At 39.2% G+C, this 17,073-nt stretch overlaps 1 protein-coding gene across 1 annotated transcript in view; it reads left to right on the top strand.

The window, feature by feature from the left end:
• GRIN2A (glutamate ionotropic receptor NMDA type subunit 2A) overlaps positions 1 to 17,073 on the top strand; it is a 154,222-nt gene that overhangs the window by 96,713 nt on the left and 40,436 nt on the right. Inside the window, exons 6-9 of the mRNA XM_057367268.1 lie at positions 7,948 to 8,153; positions 9,557 to 9,725; positions 9,836 to 9,989; positions 14,475 to 14,600. Coding sequence (XP_057223251.1) covers positions 7,948 to 8,153; positions 9,557 to 9,725; positions 9,836 to 9,989; positions 14,475 to 14,600 — 655 coding nt within the window. The remainder of the gene's footprint in view (positions 1 to 7,947; positions 8,154 to 9,556; positions 9,726 to 9,835; positions 9,990 to 14,474; positions 14,601 to 17,073) is intronic.

Raw genomic sequence — 17,073 nt, 5'->3', positions numbered from 1 at the left:
CTGTTGAATTGGAGGATAATCCTGACAATGTTTGCATAAAAAATTCAGAATCTTGGCTAGTCCAGGTGACAAGTGATCTCCACACACCTCTACGTAGATTAGAAGAAAAAATTTCTTAACATCAAGGTTAATAATACATGCAAGTAATAAATGAAAAGGTTTATCGCAAGCCATCTTTTCTTTAAAACTCCAGACTCAGCTTGTGATGTTTTGGCTCTGAGTTTTGCAGGCTATCTGTGGCCCTATGTTTTAAAAAATTGTTTTAAGAAACTGTTTGTAATATAAGGCTGTAGGAAAACATATCTGTATCATCCACCAGTTTTATTTTAAATTCATGGAAGATGATGCTGCGTTATTTAAATTGCTGCTGAAATTTATGAATTCTTTTTGTTGTAGTTTWAAAAACCCATTAAATCAACTTAAAACTCCAGTTAGAAGACTACAAGACTCTTCATGATGATGAATAATAATGACAAAATCAGAATTACTGAAGGACATCTCAATAAATATGCTAGTCATGCAGAAACACAGAGAGTAGTCCTAGATTATGCTGTGTATTTCTTTATGTTCATTTGATGCAAATTTAATTCTCTGGATAAATTTAATCCTCTCCAAATGTGTCAATCTAAATCTGTGGAGGAATCTTTTGCTCACTAACTGTTATGAAAATTTCTTACCCTATTTTAAAATTCTTCAACAGTCTGCAYATCATATATAATGTTCTGGAAAAAATATTATACTGCTTGGGGAATATTATTAGTATGAGGTGCCAAAGGAAGAAAATGCTCAAAGCAGCAGCCAACAATGCTTATGTTAAAATAATTTCATACAATTTTGTACCTTGAAACTTCTCTAAAGAGGCCATTCAAAGGACAAGGAGAGACGCGTTTGATGTTTTTGAAAAATGAGCTAACAGCAGGAAAGAAATACTGGATATATGAACCAACATTATTTCCAAGAAATAACTTGAGCCTGTTTTAACTTTGAAGTGACTCCCCAGTCGGAGAATRAGGGTTTGGGGCAGGTTTGGCTGTGCCTGCCCGTGGGTGTTGTGTGAGCAGTGCTGCTCCACCTGCTCTGTGGGCTGATCCTCACTTGGTGCAGTTTGCCAGCTGGTAAATCCTGTCCTGCTCATTGGCAGCTTTGAGGGGCTTCTAGGAGGGAGAGGGAAAATGGATGTGGTGGAGTGTGAGCCCTGCTTTGGAGYGCTGTTGGTGGCCTGGGCAGCTCTGGTGGCTGTGGGAAGGGGCCAGCTGTAATTATGGATTGTGACAGAGGGGAGGGGTGAATGGGGGTAAGGAAGGTGCTGAGCCCAATCAATCACTGATCAATCACTGATGGACTGATCAATCACCCTGGCTGTTAAACACATCTTCCCTGCAGTGGCACTGAGCACTCCAGCTCCATTGGCTCGGACATTGGGGAGCTCTTCCCTACCCCCTGGTTTATTTGAGCAGCTCTCTGGTGTTGTCTCAGTGTTCTCTCCAAGTTGCACGTTTTACCCCATCTCTCAGGCAATTTCTTCCCTCCTGTTCCATTCTCCTTGAGCTGTTTTGCTCAATTTCAAAACTGTCAAAGTTACTCATCTGAGATCTAACATTTGCTGCTCTGAGTATCCAGACAGGCACATGCTTTTCCTTTCTATTACCGTGTAGCAGTGAGTAAGACAGAATGATTTCATTAAAGTCTTATTAAATATCCTCAATCCTATATAGAAAAATTAAGTCTTGAATCTAATGAAATTATTTAGTCATATGAACAAATGACAATGCAGCAGCCTGTTAATCCTCATAATATAACTAATGTACATACAYATTGCAAGTAGCTACTTTATTATTTATGTAGAAAGAGTAATTGTGAAGATTTTTTTACCTGATATTTTCTGAAAAATTCAAGATTTGTATTTAAACCAAATTTTTCTTTGGTTTTTAATATGYTTTTACTCAAATACAATTTTTCCTTGGTTTCAGATTTGATATACTTCGCTCGAACCTTGAGGTTATAGAAAAGCCCTTCAACCATAGTTGGAGAGCATATTGGAAAATAAGTTATTTTTCCTTTGCGAGTGACTCAGTATTGAACTTTGAGGTGGTAACTTCACATGTAAATGGGGTTGAGTGAGGGATTTGTCCCATATCAGATGCTGAAAAAAGCTGTTTGGATGATAATAGTTTGAAGACTGAAAATCACTTTTTGGGCATGTTTCACAGGCATCCAGCAAGATATTTTGACACATCCTGAAGCAGCTACTCAAACTTCTGACACCAACTTTCATATTCTCACTGCTGATCTTGACAGGCAAAGGGGATGCTGTTCTCAGGCTTTTAAAGGGATTTTTWAAAAGACAAGCTTAATGTGCTTGTTAAAGTGAAACTGGGTACATTTACCAGAGTTAGCAGTGTTGCCCAAATATCACCAGAGTGCTGCAGGATCACTGTGTTAGTGCTGAACAACCCTCAGAGCTCCAGCAGCCSCAGCTCATGGTACCTCACAGAGGTGGCACTGGGTGTCTCACCTGGCCCATTAACCTCCCTGAGCTGCCAACTTCATAGGCTGCTAGTTTGGCTTTTTTTTTTCTTTTTTATAAATGTGGAAATAAAATCAATCCAACCAATATTAAAATCATATACTAAAATATGATTGGCAGTGGCAAAAATAGGCAGTTTAATTAGCAGTGCATATCACGTATTTTAAATAAGGTGAGGAGGACTGTATTTAAAGATGACTTTCAGGGTAAAAATCATTTTTACTGGTGCTTCCAGGTAGATACAGATAAAATTACCACGGTGGTCTGTATTCTGGGTCAATTTGTGTACTGAATGGCACAATTGCTAATTAAACACCACTGCAAAATCCTTACCCACATCCAGGTTAATTCTAAACAGAGCCTGTCATCTTTAACTTTCTGCTAATGCAGGATTTAATGCAAAACTTGATTTTGCTCTGATTAAGGAGCATATGCCAGATTTACAAGCTCTGTGTGGGGTTGTACACATTTGTATCTAAGTAGGAAGGAGTGGGCAGAGGGTGCGTGATTCCTGCCTGGAATAAATGAACCAAGGTCTTCACGGAGAGCTCCATCTGGCTACCAACATCCTCCGTCACGTAGCCCAGGAAAGGCAGCTCCTGGGGCTGACTGTGGGGCAGGAGCTGACAAACCAAGCTGGGCAGATTTCTGACAGAGCTTTTTGTCAGAGCACTGTGGGGATAAAAATATCGCTGAGGTGCTGCAGGGTAATTTCTTGTGAAATCTGGATGGATTTGAGCAGGGGTCGTGACAGCTGAGGGATCCTCAAGTCTCATGATAGACATTCCCTGACGCTCGTGAGGAAATGCAGCTATTTTCACGGGAACAGATGAAATTGCCTGAGCTAATCATCTCTTTGCTGGGGTATCTTTTGTCAGTAGCTCTGGGTTGTAACGTGATACATTCTCTTTGCCCATGGCAGAAGCAGCAACATGCTCTTTAACATCTGCTGGGTTGTCATTCCCTGTGTCCCATCCTTGTTTTGTGTATTTAGTTGTCCTGTAAATATGCCTATCCTGACACTTACTGTCGGCTGAAAATTGCACATTGTTTCTGTATCAGTGAGCTTTTGCTTTGCCTAAAGGCCTTTCCTTTGACCTTTACTGCACTGAATTGTTTGAATTGCCCCAATTATTATGCAGCATTTCTTCAATCATGTATTCCCAAGGAGGGTGGGTCGCCCCTCTGTGCTGCTGTGAAGGAATCCSAGCTCCCATGGAARGCAGAGCTGGTTCTTTCCACCTGTRTATTAGAGAACAGSAAGGCTTTCAGGGCAGCTCTYCCTCTCTGGAGGTAAAGCTGTGTCTATCTGGGCATCTCTGGAGAGCTGGAAGGTCTTCACTGAGTGCAGAGGTGACAAAAAGTCTTCCCCCACTGGGAGGTGGAGGAAGGAGCTGTCGATTTGTCTAACTCTTCTTTTCTAATGACATAATCAAGCCATAAAATGGCTTCTCTGGCACGAGTCTGAACTCTGGCGCTGCACAGAGTTATCTGGGACATTCCCCAGAACCAAAGCTATACCAACCACCGAGGCTTTGCTGAGTGCTAATTAATAATTCCGTATTGAAAAACGAGGCTGCAGGAGGTGGCAGCTTTTCTCTGTCCTCCTGTTTGTTTATAATCTCTCTGGGTCCTGTGTTTTCCTCGGAGCCCTGCTGGTTGCAGGACTGGTGCCTTCCTGGCAGCGTCAGCAGCAGCCATGGGGGAAGAGCAGCRCATTTGCATTCCCCAGATGAGATTTTGCAGCAAATTTTGAAAACTTCAAAGTCTTTAAATGGATGTCTTCAAACCATGCAGGACTGTGAAGCACTTCTTATTAATAAGACATGAAACTACTTGCCTCGTATTTTGTCATTTTAATTTAGAGTGCCATTGTGAAATGCAGACCCTCAGAAACATGAAGTGGCACAAAGGTTTGCAGCAGAAGGTGCACAGCAGATGCTGTGTCTGGAGGAAGGATTTTGCTCTCGTGCTTTGTGCTGCAGCTGTTATTGCTAACCTGACAAACTCTGTTTTAGCTTTTTAGTTATCGACTTAAAGCTTGCCAGAGTAGCTCTTCCTTCTAAGTGGAAAAGTGTAATGAAAAAAATAGTAGTAAATAGTTTTTCAATAAAGCAAGATGGGTTAGATTTTGCATTTGCTCAGCACTATTTTCCTAACTGGGACAGCTCAAAAAGTATGTTTTGTAATAGATGTGTGTTTAATGTAAAAGGACCATCCCTGAAAATCTTTCTCCTTTTAAAGCCTTGGCTGGGTAGTCCTGGGAATGCATTTAGTCTCCATGTTGTCATGTAACATTTTTTCTTACAAAGGGATGATGAGTGTGCACTGTGTGCAGTTCCCATCTGCTGGGAGGAGGGTGACAGCACYGAGGTATTTGTTTGTTTTTGGTGAGCTGTGCCGGTGTGACAGACTCTCCCTTCGTGCCAGYGCTGGCACACGAGGAAGCTCTGCTCAGGATCTGGCCTTGCTCTTTTYCTCTGGTTCCATGGCCTCTGTGAGGGTGTGTGAGCAGGATGATGCCAATCATCCTCACATTGTTTAGAGACTCTTTTAGGATGTGGCAGGAAGGGARCTCTGAGGTGCAGCAATGTGTAATTCTGCAGGTGTCTGTCTGCCTTTGGCTGCTGCTCAGAAACACACCCAGTTCTTCATTATCCCTGTCCTTGGCTGCATCCTTCCCAAGATAACGAGGGTGGAGTGGCCAAAGCACGCGTGCCAGAGTCAATGTGAGGTCCTTTAGGCAGCTGTGGGTGAGATGAGATCAGATGAGATGAGATGAGTGCCCTGTGCTTAAGTCAGCCTGACTTCAAACAAGCTCTCCCATGCTCTCAGCTATTTCCCCCTTTCCTTCCTGCAGCCTGTAGAGGCGAAACCAAAGGGAATATTCCAGACTGCATATGAAGTGGGAGAAAATAGGAAAGAACGTGCAAGTTCAAAAGAATTGCAGTGGTTMTATGTACCATTGCATGTGTGGACTTGAAGATGAGTTCTGCACCTGCAATAGTGAATTAAGGATTTGATTCACTATTGAAACTGTATTTTTAATCTAATTTCCATTCATTTGGCCATAAAAAAGGATTTGTATGGTTTGGGCCACGGTCTGTCCCAAAAATGTTTCTACAACCCTTTTTTCAAGTGAGGGCCACCTTCTGTATTTATCTGGGATCAAGGCCATGTTATTATCAGTATAACTGGGAATAAGACATTTTTCATAAATCTCTGGCTATTTTGTGGCAATTCTATATAGCACAGAAAATGTATATGCATGCACTTTTGRACAGTTCCATAATGGAGCATATCTGCATTTTTAGCGTGTTACCCTCAGCCTGAACTTTCTTTTTAAAACGTATTTGGTTTACAAATACATACTACTGTGTTTATTACTTCAACACAGCACTTTTACAGATGYAACTCTGAAAAGAAATGAGCATTTCCCCAGATCCAGGTGTTTAAAGATGTGTCATATCCTCCTCAGAACAGTAAAATGGAGCTGTTCCCGTTGAAGTGGGAGGGTTATCAGGGTTCTGTTGACAGCACCAAAGCAGTGGCTGTGTTTTTGGTAGGACCAGGTGAATTGGGGTGATTGCTGTTCCCTGTGACRGGGATGCAGATGCTGAGGGTGGCTGGCACAGGGATGTCCTCAGGATCAGGATCTGCCTCCTCCAGCATCCCWCACCAAGGGTTTGGGAAGGCAGAGCTGCCACCACTGCACTCCTGACCCCCAGATCCCATCCCATTTCCTTCCTGGTGCTTGGAACAGCAGGCTGTCGGGCACATTTTCCACTGCTGAAATCCATCGTGTTYCTTGGCACATTTGCTGTTTGTCTGAGGCCCTGGGCTGGCTGGAATTGTCCSCATTCCAGATGGACAGTTCTGTGTTTGACTCAGGGCTCTGACGACGCCGTGTGAGCTCACGTAAAGCAGCACACTGCTGTCACTCCCACTGCACACCATAACCTGACAATTAAACTGCTTGATTTAGAGAAAAAATTGATTGTTTTCCTGTGTCTGAAGTAGKTTTTCTCCTAAAGGCTTCATCCATTGTGTTTTGGTTAAATTTCCTACTAGAACTGTGCATACACAGTAATAGATACAATTCCATTGATTTAAGTGAGAACTCTTCCTTCCCTTGAGGTATTTTGAATTTCCTAATTTATATGTATAGAGATTTGGCATTTCTGCCTCCTACATTAAAGTTCAGTCATACATCTTGACTTATAAACAGGAGGGAAAGGAAACTGCAAAGGTCATGTGCTTACAWGCGTCTCTAAATAGAAATGGATATAAATCATGTTCTTTGGGAATTTTGTGATTAACTTTCAAGTTATTAGAAGACAGAACAATTTTTGAATATTTTTGAATCTTTTTAAAGGCCTGAGTCTCTTATTGTACAGTCAATTCCCTCCATTTTCCTTGCAAAAGAAATATTTTACCAGTCTTATGATTAGGTTGTCATTTGTTTAGCTTAAGCAACTCAAGAATTATTAAAATGCATTAGATTATAAATTATGTGGATTGCTAGCTCATTTATATTATCTGTCATCAGATAAAACATGTCATTAGATTTGTGGATAGAAAGTAGCTAAACAATCTGAGGAAGAAAACATWAGACTCAAAAATATTAAATCATAACCCTCCTTCTGGTGATCTGGAAATGGAAAGAAATGTGGGTTAATTTAGAAAGGATAGTTTATAATAGTAAATAAGATGGCAATTTTCATGTGCAATGGGATTTGCTTTCTTAAACACACCCAACAGTTGGCATTATTAGAGCAGAATAAAGCAGTTATTTCTAATAACTGTTTTTAATAGAAATTACTAAAAATGTGGTTTGGCCTGGCTCTGATGGACCCCTGGATAAAGGCGCTTTCACAGTRGCTTTCCAATGTGTAAAATCAGAAGAGTCTTCTCTTTTGGGAAGATCCAGAAATAACATTATGATATTTTGGTTATAAGTCAGATGTGTGGGTGTGAGTCTGGATTGGGGTTTTTGTTTGGGGTTGGTGGTGTTTGTTTGTTTGGGTTTTTTTTGGGGAGGGGGTGGTTTGGATTTTTTGATAATTTTTAATTGCTTCAAATGGGTCCTGATTACACATAGAGTATCTGGTTTCTCTTCTGACTCAAATGGAAATGATGAATGTTAAATTTCTGTGCACCTATGGCCAGATCGTGTTAACGGATGACATGCAGTCTGTTTAAAACAGTTACCTGTTGAAATAATATTACCTTACTTATCTGTRGCACTGTGCATTCTCTCATTTCATGCAATTTTCAATGAATTTTAAAGTAATATAAACAACAAAACCCCCAAACAACTGTCCTGGCCGTGTAATTCCCTGCCCCTGTATCCCAGCCTGTCCAGTGGGGTGTTTGTCCAGCCCTGCAGCTCTCAGCAGCCCGTGGCTCTTGCCTTTCAGGTGGGCAAGTGGGAGAACAACTCRCTGAGCCTCAAGTACTCGGTGTGGCCCCGGTACAGCTCCTTCGCAGACAGCGACCCCGATGACAACCACCTGAGCATYGTCACCCTGGAGGAGGCTCCCTTCGTCATTGTCGAGGATGTGGATCCTCTGATGGAAAGCTGCCAAAAAAACACTGTGCCGTGCCGGAAATTTGTCAAACTTAAGTGAGTAAATACACAGCATTCCCTTTTTCTTCCTCCTCTCAAAATGTATTCCTCTATTTTCTCATATTTTCTTTCCTTTCGCAGTATAATTTGTTCTTTTCCTCTTGCTATTCCTTCAATATTTCATGTCCTATTTCATGTCCTCTTTCCCTTTCCTACATTGTGTGCTCTTGTTTGCACATCCTCCTTTTAAAAAAGTTGAAAGGTTCTGGTTATACACATGTAAGTCACATTGAATTAATAACAAGATAGTAAGTTTATAGTAAATTCAAAGTCAACGAGAATTAGCTCTTTTCAGTYGCATAAAAGAAGATTGTGTTCCAAAATAGACTGTTTTAATGAGTCCTCTTTGAATTGTTTCCAGTTATGTTGAGATAYGCCTGTTTTCATTAGTCTGTAACAATTTGAAAACGTCTCCTAATGAAAATGTRAGTTTATGCTGAAATTTGGCTTAGAATAAACTACTCCAGAATAAAATACCACTGTGACTTACCATCAAGAGAAAAATCCCCTTCTTTTATTACTCCATAGCTTTGAAGCAGTTGTTAAAAATCAGTGGCAAAGTTTTCACTGCACATTGGTCTGTGGGGTTTGACCTGCTCTGTGCTTTGATCTGTTTATTTATCAAATTAATATAATAACAACAGGTTTTTACTGAGCAGGTGTGAGGGAATATGATGCATGTTTGTGAAGATTTCCAGAGACTGCTAAATGGTTGTGTACATCCTTGTAAAGTCCAGAATTTATTTTTTTTTTACATAACTGTACTTAATTCTAAACTAGTTTTATTTTAATTTTGAATTCTTCCAAAGGCTGTAAGACATTGCCTTACCTTCTGAAGATGCTTACACTAAAAGGTTCTAGAGGTCACAAAATGAACATTTCAGAACAAAATATGAAAACTTGCATCCTTGCACTTAAATGTGGCCTGAAATTCACCTTCTCCAAGCACAGGGARAGATGCACTTTGAGAGTATGCATCCATTTCCAGCACGGTGGACTGCTGGGCCTTTTTATAGCTTACATGTTCTTTAATTACTAAATGACATGTAGTCTGATGTCTTGAGAGTAAAAGTAATAAAAGTTTAATCTAATCCTAAGGGGGAGATTAGTAAGAGCAGGCTTTATGTCTTGATGGAGCCGTGCAGTGCTCTGGGCTGGATCCTGGAGCAGAAAGATGTCATGTGAGGTAACGTTATCTCTGTGTCTGTGAGGCAACTCTGTTATGGTTAGTAGGAGCTGCAAACACCAAAAACACCAACAAAACATCCTGTGGGTTATTTTTCCATTGATTCAGGAAAACACTGTCACCAGTATGGCAAAATGTTGTTTCACSACATCTTGCCGTTGAGCTGCTTCTGTTTTTCCCAGCAGGAATATTTATGTGTCTTCTCTGTTGACAGCAACAAAACTAATGAGGGAACCAACGTAAAGAAGTGCTGCAAAGGATTCTGCATCGATATCTTGAAGAAGTTGTCTAAAACTGTCAAGTTCACATATGATCTGTACTTGGTGACGAATGGGAAACACGGCAAGAAAGTCAATAACGTGTGGAACGGAATGATTGGTGARGTAAGTTCTGTTAGATAAAGGAGCTCTGGAGGAAGGGCTCGGTGATAGCTCTTTTGGAGGAGTGAGGAGTTCTCTGCTAGTGACACTAGTGCTGTTTCTCCCTGGATCAGGTGGTGTATCACCGGGCAGTGATGGCTGTGGGCTCTCTCACCATTAACGAGGAGCGCTCCGAAGTCGTGGACTTTTCGGTGCCGTTCGTTGAGACCGGGATCAGTGTCATGGTGTCACGGAGCAACGGCACAGTGTCACCGTCGGCTTTCCTAGGTATGCCTCTCCAACCACCCAGACAATCTAATTGCATTTTGTAGATGTAATTGTTTGTTAAGATATGTAATACATTAACACATTCCTGGTAAGTTTTGAAATTGACATTAGGAAGGTTAAACTGCATTGATGTGCTAATTAACATGATTGTTAACTCACGGAGATAGTGCTGTTGGTTTCAGGTGTTGTAAGTGAAAACCAATGGTAGTGGTTTTTATATGAAAAAAGATCCCCTTAATCTTCATTTAGGAAAATGAAATCCTCAACCCTGCTTCTTTAAAAMCTAATTTATGCTTTTTAGCCCATTATAATTGGTTTGTTAGCTTTTTAATATTCACACAATAATTGGAAAAGCCATTGTAGAGTTGAAGAGCAACTTCCTTATCTTCAGATATAATTGAAATTTATAATTGATAAAAGTTACCTCTGGCTTCTGAGCACTACACTGCTKCTCTGGAGAGCTGAGTGTTTTCTCCATTGATGCTGTTGAACAGTGGAGGTACAGCAAAGAGATGAAAGCTTGGGCAGAGAGGAGGTGAGAGATAAGGAAATGAAGACTCTGAGCTTCTTTCCTTGCATGATTCCTCTTTCAGTTGTGCATTTTTCCTTTCATTATTTCCCTCTCCTCTTTTAGTGTTATAGTTTCCTTWAGTATTTGGCCTGAATTTACCTGAAGCTGAAAAGAGAGTGAACCATGAGGTGGTTCAAAGGTGGCCAAAATGCTGTTCTGTTCTTCATAATGTATTTGGGCCCACTATTTTTAAAGATCTCTTGTACAGGAATACAGTGCTAGTGACTACATTATTTTTTCCACTTTATAGCTAAAATCTTTAAGTGGAAAAATAAAAAATCAGTAAGTTCCAAATATCTTAGGGCACAGTTTGGAATGTTCAAGTCTGTTGGGTCAGTTCTGAATTGCTGAGTGGAAGTTCTGCACTTCCCCTGAAGTTGCTTATAGACATTGAAGAGCAGAGTGATGGTGTAGTATCAGATACAATCAGGYAAATAATTGAATTTTCTCACAAAATAATCATCATTTAACCACAGAGCTTATTTCCCATATCTGTTCCATAAAAGCACATTACAGAGATGGTGCAAGTAAATATAACACAGAGAGTAATCAAATAATTTCCCAAATGTGGTGATACCTAAGCAGATTTTGTTGATGTTTGATCTGACTTAAATGGTTTTATGTCGGATTGCAAGAAACTGTACTTGTAATGAAAATACTCAGAGAGCATCTTCTCATTTCTTTGAGTCATTGATTTGTAAAGTTCATTTTTTAGATTGCAGTTGCAGCACGTTGTAATGACTATTTGAAATAAATATTGGGGTGTTTTCTAAAGTGCAAGTGCAGTTGATTTTTWACTTATCTCTTAAAAACCTGTTTACAGCCACCATCACAAGAGAAGCTGCTTTTGCATTTTTCACAGCAACAGAGTTATTAGGTTTCTAAAATGCATTTAATGTTACTGGTTTAGTTGGATGTGCATATAATTCAAAAGAAACAAAAATAACCCCTTCATATAAAGCTCTCCAAAATAGCTCTACTTTTGAAGAAATCTGATTTACTGCACCAATAAATCCAGTCTGTGCTCTCAGAAGTATGCTCTGGGTTTTTTTGAGGCATAGATGAAGCTGCCAGTTTGCTGGAATTGACTGTGTATTTTGATGAGGTGTGCGTAGTAGTAAAATGTTTTGCCTTGCAAAATACTATCAGGCAGATAACTGAATTTATTCACAGACTGATTTTGTTTCAATTAAGTGAACGTCTGAGAATAGAGTCATCTTACGTAATTCCTCCAAAAGATTTTTAAAAAATCTGTCAAGCACAATATTTCTTTTAAAGATTAGCACTTGATTAGAGCTCATGAAATATCTGGGTTTGTGAATTGTTTCTGTGAATTGTAGACAAGWACAGGATTTTGTGTGAGTAGATTTTTCCAGTCAGTTGTTGTGTCCATAGATCTGAGTAACTGATGGGCTGTGACAGCTCTGCCTCGTTACCTGCCRTGTTCTGATGTGTCTCCTTCAAATGAGAATTTGATCCACATTAAAATATTTTCACAATGTACTAGAAATCAAATATATTAGATCCAGAAATTATTTTTTTAATGATTCTGTGGGGTTTTGGTTCTACTTTATATGAACAACCAAACAAGAAAAGAGAAACTTCCATCTCCATTTCTGTATTTTTCAGAGGGAAGAGTTCCTAGGTGAGGTCAGGTTTCTTTTTTGGAGGCATTGATGGAATAGAAAATCTTTGCCTCTCTTTATTTAATGTATTCTTTAAGTATGGGTTTTGGTGGTGGGAGGTAAGACTCAAAGACATCTTTTTTCTTACTTGATATTCTCCGTTGTCAGTCATTTGAAATGTACACTGACAAGTCATATATTAGTATTTTTCTGCCATGTTATAGCTTTAGTGAAAATTCTTTTAAAACCTGCTGCTTGCCTGAGGGAAGTTCTCTTTCTGTCCTTTGAGAATCAAAGAACAGTGGTGAATGTGTAATTGGATCTCTGATATGACAGGAAGATCGACTTTGTTATTCAGTTGATTTTGTACTTGTTCAATCTTACTGCTTGCTATTCCAAATAGCTTTTTGTTTTCCTATTGCTTCTATTAATTCTCCACCTCATTACCAGACTCCTTAAATTATTAAAGAGAATTCTGCTTAAACTCTTGTTTATAGCTCACTTGTGTACATTGGCTTGTTTTGCCCTTTGCCTTTTTTAGACTTTGACAAATTACCATTGCTGTTTCTACACTGTTGCTTTTGATAAGGGTTTTATCAGCCTTSCTTTCTTCTGTGAGAGTGCTGTCAAAATTTTATGGTAGTTCTACATGAATTCCAATTTAATCTAGTTAATAACGGAATTCAGAAAATATTTTTAGACTTTATTTGGCTACATAATGTCCTTTCCCTGGCTGCATCTATGCAGAGATTTTTCTGCCTTTTAAAAATTTCTTTATTTTCCTAACTTAGTATTCTCTCCCCAGCAAATAATTACAGTACTTGAAGAACTTCATACCCTGTCTTAAAAATAAAATAATTAATTGAAAAAATTACTGCTCCTTTGTGGAAGGAAAACAGTTTGGTTTAAAATGTCCCTGCTTTGCCTTTTTAGTTACCATCCAAGATCACCAGTGGGACTGTTTGTTATTTGGTCTCAGTTCCAATTTCTGAAGAAATCATAGCAAAGACAAAAGATCTCATGAGTTTTCTATGCTTGGGCAGAAATTATTACATTTCATTTTAATTCTGGGTGAATCCTCTGAACCTTGGCGAGGTTTAGATTGGGCTGTTGGGCTTAGCATACAGGTCTCAGTCCCAGTCCTTTCCTGCAGCGAGGGAAGACATTTCAGTAACTCTTAATCCTAAATTCAAAGAATGAAGAACCTCCAAGAAAGGAACTTGAGTTTTCAGAAACAGGCAAAGCATTTGAACACACTGATCTTTTGTAATTTCAAGTGTGTCTTGATTCTGTCCTAATTAGAAACGGTATCTAAGGTTTGTTTACTCACACTTCAGRGCATATGCAATTTGCTTTATTTGCACAAGTTATGATGTAAAATGCCCCAAATAAGTTGACCTGATAAAGAGATACTACTTTGGCATGCAAATCTTTCTTAGAGATATCCCTGAACCATGGCAACTACCACATGGACTCCTGAAATGACAGAGAGTTTGTGATTGGGAAAGATTATATTTGATACTGATATCCAGTCCTTTCAAAAAATTGGTGCTTAGTCTGGTATTGGAAACTGCTTTTAGTTTTATGCTTCAACCTGCTTCTTTTCCTTAATTATGGTTCTTCTGTCTTTCAAACTGACATTCAAATCTCCATAAACCCTTTTGATTTTAGTAATTTGCTCCCGGATAACAATGAGACATTCAAAAGATGTGCTTGCAATTGATGAAAACATCATCTTCATTGCAGGTAGATGAAAGTGAACATGGAGACAAAAGAATCCTGAAACAAAAGTGTTTAGTTTGAATGCAAGTATTTATCTTTCCTCCTCTAACACTTTTTTGTTGGATAGAAAATGAGAGAGAAGTCTACTTCACTGAATTACCAAAAGTATTAAACATATGCTTAATTGCTTTTGCTTTGCAGAAACACAGTCACAGCRGTTGGACTATTCTGTTGATAAATTGTATAACACAGGATGAATAGAAATAACAACCTGATTGTGGACTGAATAAGCAGCGAGTCCAACCAGTTATGTGCTACTCAGTGTCAGAGAAAATTGTGCAGCCTTTTGTTTTTAATTGCAACTTACGTTTAAGCTTTTGACTTTATGGATTTTGTGTATATATACTAACAGCAGTTCATTATATATTGCTGCTCAGTTATTTGCTAGCATTTTTGTTGGGAAAAGTGTAGAGGAAGCTGCTGGGCTTGCCTAGGAGAGGACATTAGAATTCCTGTGCTGTGACTGGTTTAATGAACTGTGTTTCTGTTTCTCCTGTTTTGCTGCAGAGCCTTTTAGTGCTTCTGTCTGGGTGATGATGTTTGTGATGCTTCTCATCGTGTCCGCCATGGCTGTCTTTATATTTGAGTACTTTAGTCCTGTAGGATACAACAGGAACTTAGCACAAGGGAGAGGTAAGATTTGCATTTTACACAGCCCTATGGCTTAAAAAAAATGTATTTCTCATCCCTGGCCCTCCATCTTTTCAAATAAACATAACACAGGAATAAATCAGTGAAATTAGCTACGAAACTTTATGTTCTTCATTCAAAGTATGATTTCTTGAAGGCATATATGCTCATGTTTATATTCCAATTCAATGGAGAAAAATAYTTAAAGAAAGGTGAGTGATACCAGAGTTTTACTCAGGCAGTRTTTGATTATTACACGGCATCAGCTGTAAAGTGTCAGCTTAAAAAAGCACTGAAATACGTTCCACTCYTGACTATTGCAAATTCATGGCCAGTGAAGAGAAAGGTACCTGGAAGCCTGTGATYTGGTGGACAATGAAAAATAGCAGTGACATTGTACAGAGTTTTGGATATTCCCTATGAAAAGATGAACTATTAGCATTGAGAGGAGGCTGTGGCAGAAGGGCATCGCTCCTTTCTGTGCCGCATCCACCATTGGAGAAACTTCCTTTTCCTTTCTCAGTGAAAGCTGCACTTTGACTCAGGAGTGAGGATTCCATGTCTCTCGATGCCCTCATCCTCCCATTTCTGAACTGACATTTGGGAGTGCAGCCTTTCTTTAAATTTCTTAATCGTTCTTGCCTTGTTTTATAACAAGARATCTTCCAGCTTGATGAACACAGTTCTGGGCACTATTAAAAGCAAATGATTTCTTCTAGATTATGGCTGGCTTGTTCCCTGAAAAAGTGGATTATTGTAATGTTCAGATGATGTTATCATTTTAATAAGATGGTAAATGTGGAACCTCTGAAATAAACACTGTGTTAAAAAAGGGGAAATCAAAGGTGAATCTAGACACTGGGGATCCAGGGACTTGGCTGCTCTTTTGTGTGCCACCTCATGTGCCAGAATTGATTATTTAGTGTACTTACAACTACAAAGACATGTTATGGCACTAGACTATCTCAACTTAACACTGAATACTTGCCACAAATCCAGCTGCCATCAATTTCAAACCTGGCAAACTTAAAATAAAGGGGAATATTTTTTTTTGTTTTTAAATTTTTATTTATCTTTTCTCATTTCCCTTGGCATTTTTTTGCAGAATGAAGCTCAGTGGTAATACAATCTCTTGTGGCATAAACAGAACTTGAGATTGCTCCCTTGGCATATAATTTCTGTAACACTGTTGGTCAGAAAAATACACATTATTCTTGTATCAGCTCAGTCCTGAATGTGTCTAGAAGGCAGTTTCATAGACCAAAAGTCAGCTCCATTGTGTTTATTTTACTGCATTCTGTTTTCCTAGTGCTGCTTCAGAATAGGAACATAATCTAAGATGTAGGGATTGGCTGCTTTGTGACATATTTGCACTGTACTAGAGAGCATTTCTACTGAAAGGAGAACATACACTAAGCATACCCACTTAGGGTTTCATTATTTGAATAATCATTGAATTATTATTAAAATAAATTATAGTTAAATGAATGGCTAAATCTGTATTTTTAATGTGCATCCCTTTGGATAAAGGGACAGGGCAGGGAAGGAGGTAAAGTTGCAGGTGTCTGAATTGCCTGAATTGCAGTTTAACTGCAGAAAGGATAATTATAAGTAGGCCAAATGAGTCAGAGTCAGGGGAGGGCTGTTTCCCCCATTGAGGGAACAGGGAGTGTGGATGATGAGCAATGTGTGATTGCATTGTACTTACCTCGAGCTGGGTAAGAATAAACTGCCCTTGATTCTGCCAGGGCTCTGCAAATGAGGCCTTTCCAGTGGATAATGACATTGTTCATCCACTTCTGTCCCTGTGAGCCCCAGGGCAGTGTGCTGGCCATGTCCAGCTTTGGGATGAACTAAAAYATCATGGAGAATATAAATAATAAAGGTTACAGGATGGATGAGCTGGGACAGAATTTTACCTGTAATGTCAACACRTTTGGAGCCCCAGAACTGCCTCTGAACATGTGAGGCAGCCAGAGCTTGGCTTGCTCTAAATTCTGTGTCTATGCAGGTGGATCCTTTGTGCTGTCGTTCTGATTCATGCTCTGAGTACAAAGGTGCTTAAAAGTAGGTGACACATTCACACACTTTGATCTTAAATATGCTTACATAATGTTCAAAAAGCATAATGTTGGAAGACTGGAGATGATAAAAATAATTTGGGTAAGAAAAGTACTAGAATTGAATCATTAAGACTTAAAACCTCCAGTTTTCCATTTCACATGTCTGCTGGTGCAGAAGACTGACAGGGCAATGCTGTGGCACATTTCTCCCTGCAAGAGACATACCAGTCTGCTTCTCCTCCAAACCTATGCTTTCCATTTCCATTTTAAAACCTTTGAACTATAAACCACGTAGAAAAATGTTGAATTACTGTTTTAAAATGTGGAAATTGATGTCCAGTGGAGAGTACCTGTGTTAATCCTGTGATTCCATTGGGAATACAGTGAACATGTACTGAAATATTTTCTAACCG

The sequence above is a fragment of the Malurus melanocephalus genome, unplaced genomic scaffold (assembly GCF_030028575.1).
Source record: "Malurus melanocephalus ecotype Western Australia unplaced genomic scaffold, MMel_1.1 scaffold_77, whole genome shotgun sequence".
Lineage (NCBI taxonomy): Eukaryota > Metazoa > Chordata > Aves > Passeriformes > Maluridae > Malurus > Malurus melanocephalus.
Note: the sequence above shows the minus strand (reverse complement) of the source record. Positions and strands in the feature narration are given on the sequence as shown.